The sequence below is a fragment of the Chanodichthys erythropterus genome, chromosome 8 (genome assembly GCF_024489055.1).
Source record: "Chanodichthys erythropterus isolate Z2021 chromosome 8, ASM2448905v1, whole genome shotgun sequence".
Lineage (NCBI taxonomy): Eukaryota > Metazoa > Chordata > Actinopteri > Cypriniformes > Xenocyprididae > Chanodichthys > Chanodichthys erythropterus.
In genome coordinates, this window is record NC_090228.1 from 936,206 (window position 1) to 947,602 (window position 11,397).

General features: G+C 35.2%; 1 protein-coding gene across 7 annotated transcripts in view; it reads right to left on the bottom strand.

The window, feature by feature from the left end:
- Positions 1–11,331, bottom strand: part of syn3 (synapsin III) — an 84,829-nt gene extending 73,498 nt beyond the window's left edge. For 5 of the 7 annotated variants that reach the window (XR_010895643.1, XR_010895644.1, XR_010895645.1 and 2 more), the window contains exons 1-2: positions 11,179–11,331; positions 3,310–3,690 (exon numbers count right to left, since the gene is read on the bottom strand). Coding sequence is in view for 4 of the 7 variants with exons in the window: in XM_067391322.1 (XP_067247423.1) it covers positions 3,310–3,671 (362 nt within the window). In the remaining 3 variants the exon portion in view is untranslated. Of the gene's footprint in view, positions 1–3,309; positions 3,691–3,845; positions 3,927–6,246; positions 6,439–11,178 lie in introns of those variants that run through there. The other 2 variants (XM_067391321.1, XM_067391320.1) reach the window with 2 other exon arrangements.
- Between the last annotated feature and the right edge of the window lie 66 nt (positions 11,332–11,397).

Consider the following 11,397-nt stretch of genomic DNA (forward strand, 5'->3'; position numbering starts at 1 on the left):
ATATTATTACATAATAAATATAATTTAACTTGTTATTATTATTAATAATAATAATATTATTCATTATTTTATTTATACATGATTATTTGTTAATTTAATTATTGTTTAACATGTATTTAGTATTTATTATTATTATTTTATTATATTTAGTAATTGTAATTTATTGACATTATAATTTAATGTTTATTATTAATTATAATGCCATTCTTTTAATAGTATTAACATTTATTAAATTCTATATATAAATTATTATTTATTTAATTATTATATAAATAACAAATTTATTTTGTTATTAATAATAACAATGATATTATTCATTATTTTATTTATACATGATTATTTGTTGATTTAATTATTGTTTAACATATTTAGTATTTGTTGTTATAAGTTAATTATTAATAATAATAATTTATAAATAATATAAATAAAATAATATATATATTAAAAAATAATAAATTATTTTATTACTATTATATTTATTAAATGTAATTGATTGATGTTATTACAAGTTATTATTTATTATTAATTATATTAATAATAAATATAAATATTATTTAATAGTATTAATATTCATTAAATTCTCTCTTTATTTAATTATAATTTTATATTTATTATTATATAAATAATAAATATTAACATTCATTAAATTCTATATATAAATTATTATTTATTTAATTGTTATATAAATAAATTTATTTTGTGATTAATAATAACAATGATATTATTATTCATTATTTTATTTATACATGATTATTTGTTGATTTAATTATTGTTTAACATATATTTAGTATTTGTTGTTATAAGTTCATTATTAATAATAATATATTTTATTTTTATAATATTTTTACATGTATTTTGGTTATATTATTCATTATATTCAATTATGAATTATTATTATTTATTTTATTAAAATGTATTATTATTAATATTATTATATAAATTGTTTGCTACTTACATTTGAGTTTTTTATATTACACATTTTTTTAAATAAACTTTTTTATAATACAAATTTTTCATATTATATCTATGTATATCACTCTTCATATTTTATTGATGATTTATTATATGTTTACGTATTTATTTCAGTCTCGACTTCAGTGTGTTTGAGCTGATTCAGGCTCTTGGACACAGGAGCAGCTGGTCTCCAGCAGAAGCTCTCAGGGACGAGGCGTGAGGTGAGAGAGAGAGAGAGAGGAGCAGCGCTGACAGCCGGACAGAAGCTGTGATTGTGTCCTCTCTCCGAGCAGCAGCGCTGGGAACGAGGCCGCGTCTCCCAGACACTCTCTGACTGCAGTCAGGAATTCCACAGAGGAAGAGAGAGACAGACAGACAGACAGATCTCAGCCTTTTTCCCAATTAAATGGCGGCGGCCGAGACGTCCACAAACAGTAGCAATGAGTTTCCCAGACGCCGACGTCTGACTCAATGTATCTCTATATATCCCGGAACATTCCGGCTCATTCCACATGCTTCACATTAACTCACAGGATCTGATTGGACAGATGTTTACATGCTCCACCAGTACTGTGGTCTGATGTGTGCTTCTCTAGCGCCACCTGCTGGTAAAACACTGGTGTTGTGATGGACTCTCACTCCCTCTAGTGGTCAAACACTGTCAGCTGCTCTCACAGACCCTCTCTATCCAGCCATTCAAAAAATATAGCTTGATAATATGCATGTTCTTCAGGGTTTAATGTTGTATTCATAAGACTTTTCTATTTATTTGTGATTATGGAATCATTTTTTTTACAAATTATTTTTAACTTACAAATTGCAATTTCTCAGCAGTTTCAACTCAATAAAATATTTCAGAGCTTGGCATAACTAGAAACTAGATATATTCATTGTAGCAATTTCCATGACTTTTTTTGTAGATTTTATTAATGTATTTGATTTTTAAAGATTTTATTAGTTTCTGTGACTTTTTCAGATTTTATTCATTTATTTGATATTTAAAGATTTTTATTGATTTCTGTGACTTTTTCAGATTTTATTTATTTTTTAACTATTCCAGATTTTATTAATTTCTGATTTTTTCAGATTTTATTAATTTCTGATTTTTTCATATTTTATTATTTTTTTTCCTTTTTCAGATTTTATTTTTTTTATTTTTACTTTTTCAGATTTGTATTAATTTATCTGATTTTTAAAGATTGTATTAATTTCTGACTTTTTCGGATAGGTTTTTTTTTTTTTACTTTTTCAGATTTTATTCATTTCTATGACTTTTTCAGATTTTTTTTTTTTACTTTTTCAGATTTTATTTATTTCTGATTTTTTCTGATTTTTTTTTTTACTTTTTCAGATTTTATTTATTTCTGATTTTTTCTGATTTTTTTTTTTTTTACTTTTTCAGATTTAATTTTTTTTTACTTTTTCAGATTTTTTTTTTTACTTTTTCAGATTTTATTAATTTCTGTGACTTTTTCAGATTTTATTAATTTCTGTGACTTTTTCAGATTTTATTATTTTTTTACTTTTTCAGATTTAATTAATTTATTTGATTTTTAAAGATTTTATTAATTTCTGAGACTTTTTCAGATTTTATTTATTTTTTAACTATTTCAGATTTTATTAATTTCTGATTTTTTCAGATTTTATTAATTTCTGATTTTTTCAGATTTTATTATTTTTTTTCCTTTTTCAGATTTTATTTTTATTTACTTTTTCAGATTTGTATTAATTTATCTGATTTTTAAAGATTGTATTAATTTCTGACTTTTTCGGATAGGTTTTTTTTTTTTACTTTTTCAGATTTTATTCATTTCTGTGACTTTTTCAGATTTTTTTTTTTTTACTTTTTCAGATTTACTTTTTTTTTTTACTTTTTCAGATTTTATTCATTTCTATGACTTTTTCAGATTTTTTTTTTTTACTTTTTCAGATTTTATTTATTTCTGATTTTTTCTGATTTTTTTTTTTACTTTTTCAGATTTTATTTATTTCTGATTTTTAAAGATTTTAATAATTTCTGACTTTTTCAGATTTTATTAATTTATTTGATTTTTAAAGATTTTATTAATTTCTGAGACTTTTTCAGATTTTATTAATTTATTTGATTTTTAAAGATTTTTATCAATTTCTGTGACTTTCAGATTTTATTATTTTCCATGAATTTTGAAAAATGTTATTAAATTCAATGGGTTTGATATTATTAATTTATTCATTATGCATTTCCATGCAGTTATAATATTTGTAAGTGTTTTAAAGTCATCTAGACCCCCCTCTGTACGTGTGCTTGACTTGAGAACCAAAGATGGTGTTCATGTGTTTGACAGTGAGGCTCTGAGGTCATGTGACGTCTCTCACCAGTCTGTGTGCGGGTCGTCGATGACCAGCAGGACTTTGGGTTTGCGCACGACAGGTTTGGCTGGAGCGGCGTCAGCGTGAGCGGAGGCTTTGGCATGAACGGCGCTGGCGATCTGAGCCGTCTTCACCACGCTGGAGAAGGAGCTGAGGAACCCCGCGGGGGCCGGGGCGGGGGTCGGAGCGGAGGCGGGGGCGGGGGCCGGGGCGGGGGTCTGCGGGGCCGGTGGCGGCGGGCGGCGCTCAGTCGCCGGTGATGCTGGAGAGCTGCTGGAGCTGGACGATCTCTGCAGGTCCATCATGTAGCCGTTGGGCAGGTTGGCTACGAAGCTGCTGTCCGACAGACGCCTGCGCAGGTAATTCATGCTGAAGCTGCTGATTGATCTGAGACACACACACACACACACACACACACACACACCAGATCATTAACCTCAACACAAACAGCCTGTTAACGAGTCATTAGATTAACGAGTCTGACTGCAGGGATCAACAACAGACACGACTTCAGAAATGAAACTGACTTCAACTCGACTTACATCACAGATGCTCACGTGTGACGCTCCGAGCGCGAAATCACACGCACCTCATGAAGAACAGAGCTATCCCATGATCCTCCGCTGCACAATTCAGAGCTGTTCTACACAAACTCACTCCAAGAACATCTGCAGATCTTAATTATGCAGCAGTGTAATTAAAACAGACGCCCAGAGCGGATGATGTCAGTCACCTAGCAACACGTGACCCTCGACCACCACGCGATGACATCACAGACGATGACAAACCTCATCATAACTCGTCAAGAAAGAGCTTCATTACCGTCAGAACACAATAGAATTAAATAAAGCGGAGGAGATAAGCAGATTCATTAACTCAATAGAACAGACACAGAATAGAAATAAATATAGAACAGAATAGAAATCAGAAATTCCATGAATCTGAAATTAAGTCAAATATAAGATTATCTAATGCATATTTTATATAATAATGCAGTAAATTATAATAATGAATAAATTCAATAAATATAGAATAGAAATTCATCTGAATAGTTACAGAACTGAATAGTGTAAACTCAATTATAAAAATGAAAATAGCATTGAAATTGAGATTCAAATAAATATAATAGTTGCAGAAAAGAAGTTATAAAATATAAGATTATCAAATTCATCTTATATTTGATTTAATAATGCAATGTAATCAAACAGATGAATTAAATCAAATTCAAATAAATAGCTGCATTAATAAAGATGGATGAATATATTGATCAGATCATCAATAACGCACTGGAGCATCTATAATCAACTCCTACACCACATACCAGTCGCCTAGCAACCGCTGCGTGAGCCACACGTGACGCTCTGAGACTCCGCCCAACACGTGTCATCCTTCACAAACACACACTCCAGGATCCGTGTCACCAGAGTACAGCTATCCTGAAGATCCTGAGGAATATTCACTCATTCCTGTTTTCCTCTTCAGTCTCAGGAGTGACTGTTTCCAGAGCAGCAGGACGCCACAGAACTCTCACACACACACACACACACACACAAACACACACACACACACACACACACAGCATGTGAGCCTGCAGTGACATCACTTCAATCCCAGAGACAGCCTCCTGATTACTGTGAAAGTTTGCCTGTTTCTGTCGCTCATAATGAAGTGGAGCGCAGCGCATTACAGCCGGAGCGGCTCTGGGAGTGAAGCTGCAGGATCATCAGTGCTCGTGTCGTTACAGAGCCGAGCTAAAAATACTGAACGCGCTGCAGGACTTCATCATCTCACACTTCTGCTGAAGAGACTCACGCTCGGCTCGGATCTCATCAACATGAGTCCAGCAAACGAGTGTTTCCTGTGAATGATCTCCTCACTGACGCTCATGTAACATCACCGGAGAAACAGAGACACAGAGGGACTGAATTCACTCGTCTTTTCTAGAATTCAAGGAATCTGATGATGTTTGTTTTGACATTACTCTCTCATTTATTGCTTCTTTTTGTGTTATTTGCTCATGATCTTTCGTTTCTGTTGAAATTTTGTTCAAATACTTCTGCATATACAAGAAAACATGAGCTTTAAACAAACACTATATAAACAAAAACATGAAACATTATAGTTAAAAATAGACAGATAGATAGATAGATAGATAGACAGACAGATAGACAGATAGATAGACAGATAGATAGACAGACAGATAGATATATAGATGTATAGATGTATAGATGTATAGATGTATAGATAGATAGACAGACAGATAGATAGATAGATGTATAGATATATAGATGTATAGATGTATAGATGTATAGATAGATAGATAGACAGACAGACAGACAGACAGACAGACAGACAGACAGACAGACAGATAGATAGATAGATAGATAGATAGATAGATAGATAGATAGATAGATAGATAGATAGATAGATAGATAGATAGATAGATAGATAGATAGATAGATAGATAGATAGATAGATAGATAGATAGATAGACAGACAGATAGACAGATAGATAGACAGATAGATAGACAGACAGATAGATAGATAGATGTATAGATATATAGATGTATAGATGTATAGATAGATAGACAGACAGATAGATAGATAGATGTATAGATATATAGATGTATAGATGTATAGATGTATAGATAGATAGACAGACAGACAGACAGACAGACAGACAGACAGACAGACAGACAGACAGACAGACAGACAGACAGACAGACAGACAGACAGACAGACAGACAGACAGATAGATAGATAGATAGATAGATAGATAGATAGATAGATAGATAGATAGATAGATAGATAGATAGATAGATAGATAGATAGATAGATAGATAGATGTATAGATAGATAGACAGACGGTGAGGAAAGACGTCAGCTGGACAAGCATCCCACATCATCCACCACACCCACACCCACCTATGGCTCACTACACACCTGTAAACCTGTCACCAACTTCACGTCCACCTGCTGGCCATCAAGCCCCCATGAGGAAGAAGAAACCAAAGCCCCCCCCACATCCACACCAAGAGAAATCCCTGCAACCGAGAGCACAGAGCTACGCCGAAGCTGCAGCCCGGCCTCCTGCTCCACCCACCACCGCCACACCTGCCAGCGAACTGAGCCAGATCAGAGAGATGCTGCACACACTGTGCAACCAGCACCTGAGCAGATAAGAACATCATTCACAAACACAGTGCTCTATTGGGGAAAAAACAAACAAACAAAAAAAAAAAAACACTAATGTAAATGTTTACCCTTTTCACGTTATTTTCTCTCTGTCTTACCAAATAGGTTTATCTTTAAAAATACTAATGCGTTCATTTCATATAAGTTGTTGGAATATTCAGGGTCTTCATTCTTCAATATTTGGTTCTAAAAGCACAGACCCTGAATTTCTGAAAAATATCAAAGATGCTGATATTATCATTCTCACTGAAACCTGGTGTAGAAATGATGTGCTTACCTACTGTCCCTCAGGCTACTATGAAGTAATTGTGCCCTCAGTTAAATTAAGTACAGTCCATCGTGGACGAGACTCGGGAGGAATTCTGGTGTGGTACAGGGAGGATCTGGCCAAACACATTTCTGTTACTACAGTTGGAAAATTTCATTGCTGGTTAAAACTAAACAACCAAATTGGCATTTCAGGCACTGACACTTATATCTGTGCCATCTACATTCCTCCAGCAGAATCCTCTTACCATGATGAGGAATATCTGAGCAACCTCCACACAGAAATCAGCCATTTCCAGGCCCAGGGAAATGTGCTGCTGTGTGGAGACTTTAATGCAAGAACAGGATCTGAACCAGATAACATAGATCCAAAGGGCAATGAATATGTCTTTGGCCAAAAACCCCTGAGCCTCACAAAAAATCTCCCACAAAGAAACAACCTTGACCAAACGGTAAATAAAAATGGTAGAGAGTTAGTGCAGCTCTGCCGAGCCTCGGGCCTGTACATTCTTAACGGCAGGATCAGAGGGGACTCTTTAGGGAGCTTCACGTGTTGTTCAGGTCTTGGGGCTAGTGTAGTTGACTATGCCATCACTGACATGGACCCTTCCTCCTTCAGAACAGCAAACTCCACTCTCTGACCATAACCAAACTAACATCTACATCAAAACTCATCACACACCAGAACAAAACAGGCTGGAAACCTGCAAAATGTATCAGGTCCAGGAGAGATACAAATGGGCTCCAGACAGCCCAGACAAATTTATCCAAGCCCTCAATTCGGAAGAACTACAAAATTTAATAAATACATTCATTAATAAGAAATTTGAAACAACTAAAGATGGTGTTAATTTGGCTACAAATGAAATAAATTACATATTTAAAAAAGCAGCACATAAAAGTGAATTGAAAAAGAAAGGCAAAAAATATACTAAAAATACCCCAAAAGATGACAAATGGTTTGACTCAGACTGCAAAACACTAAGGAAACAACTTAGAAAATTATCAAATTTGAAACATAAAGAACCAAAAAACACAGACATCAGAACTGAATACTGTTCAAAACTAAAACTATACAAAGACACAATTAGAGTGAAAAAGCAACACCATCTCAACAAAAGTTTACAGGAAATAGAAAATTCAATAAATCAGAATCAGTTCTGGGATATGTGGAATAATCTGAGCACAACAAAACCACAAGACCTACCAATACAAGATGGAGAAATCTGGACAAAACATTTTGAAAATTTATATAAAGAAATCCCACCAAAACAACTCAATGACAATTATAATCTGATCAACCAAAATCTACAAACTTATGAAGACACAATTAAAAATAATCAAAATCCACTCGACTTCCCAATTACACATGAAGAATTAACAAATAAACTCAAAAGCCAAAAATGTAAGAAATCTTGTGGTGCTGACAGCATTCTGGGTGAAATGCTGAAACATCTGAGCTGCAGACGGCTGTGCTCAAATTATTCAACATTGTACTCAGTTCAGGCTGTTTTCCTGACATCTGGAGCCAAGGACTTATTACCCCAATTCATAAGACTGGGAATAAATTGGACCCTAATAATTTCAGAGGCATTTGTGTGAGCAGTAATCTGGGGAAGTTATTTAGCAGTATTTTAAACAATAGAATTGTAAACTTCCTTACCGAACACAATGTCCTGAGTCCGAGTCAGATTGGCTTCCTTCCAAATCACAGAACTACTGACCACATTTACACCCTACACATCCTAATCAATAAACACGTAAAACAGACCAAAAACGGAAAAATATTTGCATGCTTTGTCGATTTCAAAAAAGCATTTGATTCTATTTGGCATGACGGATTATATTACAAACTTTTAGAAAGCGGTGTAGGGGGTAAAGCTTACGACATTATTAAATCAATGTATTCGAACAACAAATGTGCAATACGGATTGGCAACAAACATACAGAATTCTTCACCCAGAAGACAGGAGTGCGGCAGGGCTGTAGCCTAAGTCCAACGCTGTTCAACATTTACATTAATGAACTAGCGGTGCAGCTGGAACGGTCTACAGCTCCCGGACTCACTCTCCAAGATAAGAACATCAAGCTCTTGCTGTATGCAGATGATCTGGTGCTGCTGTCACCCACTGCACAGGGACTACAGCAGCACCTGGACCTGCTGGAGAACTACTGCCAGAACAAGAAGACCAACGTTATGGTCTTCCAGAAAAAGCCCAGATGTCAGGAACACAGATACCAGTTCAGTCTAGGCAGCACCGCCCTAGAACACACGATGCAGTACACTTACCTCGGTCTGATCGTCACTGCATCGGGGAGTTTCAGTATGGCAGTGAATGCTCTCAAAGATAAAGCTCGAAGAGCTCTATACGCCATCAAGAACAGATTCCAAAACATTGATTTACCAATTCCAATCTGGTGTAAAATCTTTGATAGTGTGATTCAGCCCATTGCGCTGTATGGAAGTGAGGTTTGGGGTCCACTCAGTGATCAGAGCTACACTAGATGGGACAGACATCCAACAGAAGCCCTACACACAGAATTCTGTAAAATGATCCTAAAATTACAAAGAAGAACACCCAATAATGCATGTAGGGCAGAATTAGGCCGATTCCCATTGATTATTAATATGCAAAAAAGATCCCTCAAATTCTGGATGCATCTAAAATCAAGTCCCACAGAATCGCTACATTTTAAAGCATTACAAACCCAAGAACTGAACCCCGAAAAGAGTCACCTCAGTCAGCTGGTTCTGAGACTTACTAACCTGACTAACTCTACTAACACTAACCAGTCTCAGACCAGCACTGCTTCTCCAAACATCAAAATAAACCAAATCTTCAAACAATCTAAAAATACATATCTGGAACATTGGGGTGAGGAAAATAAAACACAAAGTAAATTACAATTCTATCGAACACTGAAATCAAATTATGAATCAGAAAAATATCTCCAAAGTGTCAAAGACACAAAGCAGAGACGGATCCTGACCAAGTACAGGCTCAGTGAGCACAGTCCGGCCATCGAGACCGGCAGACACAGAAAGAGCTGGTTACCCAGAGAGCAAAGGGTGTGTGTTCACTGCAGGACAGGAGAGATCGAGACAGAGACGCACTTCTTCCTTCACTGTCAAAAATACATATCAATTAGAGATCTCTACTTCACCAAATTCAGTAACGTAATAAAGAACTTTACAGCCATGACTGAAGTAGAGCAAATAAAGTTAATATTAGGAGAGGGACCGACAGCAGCACTGGCTGCGAGATACGTGTGGATGTGCCACAGCCTGAGAGACAGCAGGTGAGTGTGTGTAATGTGTGTGTCTGACCTCAGTGTGTTTCCCTACCGTCCACCACAGTGCGTGTGTGTGTATCTGTTTAACCACTGTGGTGACAAATGTTCAGACATGTTCTATTGAATATTTAAGTTTAAGTTATGTTGTAATATTTGATAGCATTATTTGATATTATTTTCAGATGTTTTTATTATTGTTTTATGTATGCTTTGGCAATATTGTATTATTTACAGTCATGCCAATAAAGCAATTTTGAATTTGAATTTAGATAGATAGATAGATAGATAGATAGATAGATAGATAGATAGATAGATAGATAGATAGATAGATAGATAGACAGACAGACAGACAGACAGACAGACAGACAGACAGACAGACAGACAGACAGACAGACAGATAGATAGATAGATAGATAGATAGATAGATAGATAGATAGATAGATAGATAGATAGATAGATAGATAGATAAAAAAATAGTATGAGGAATGCCAATAAAGTGCTGCTCAACAATAACACTAAGCTAATAAACTGTACTGCGACGCGGTGACGCGCTTCCCAGGTTTGACGCGTCGCTTGATTGACATGTATAATAACACTTCAGTCAAAACACATGAATCGAGTCAAAAATGAGCGCATGCGCAGTAGGAATGACATCTAAAGGCTTCTGCATGTATGTGCTGAGAATATACAGAATAAATAAACTGTTCTCGCGCAGGACAAAAGAATAATAAGAGTTCAGATATTTTCATAATGAATAAATAATGAGGATTAAATAAAACAGAAGTGAATAGAGGCGGCTGTGAGGTTTGAGGATGAATAGATCGATATATGAAGGGATTCCCTCACCGACATCAATATCAGTGTCCACTAATACAATCACAGCTGTAAATACAGCATACACTATGATGTTTTCATAATTATCCTTAATTTAGATATGTAATATTATCACACGGCATCTTTAAATATCCACCCATCAAAATCTGGAGAAGAAAAATACAAGATTTAGTCTATTTATCACATTTTCCCTTGTGCACTAACAGTCAGGACTGACACATTATAGAAAGGCAATAAATAAATTAAAAATGTCATAGAAATGATGCCAGATTTAGTTTATTTACCTCTGAAACGTCCGTGCTCGTGCCACAACGACTCCAGCATCAGCGCTCGCGCTCACGGTGCATGACGGGAACGTGCGGGACTCGCCGCATTAATTCACTCGCATCCGATTGGACGAACCGTCTCCCCCCTCATGAATATTTAATGAGAGTCAGATACGCGCGCATGCGCAGAGCTGGAATGATGCGCTGTTGCTCAGGATCTGCACTAGTGGAAAAGAC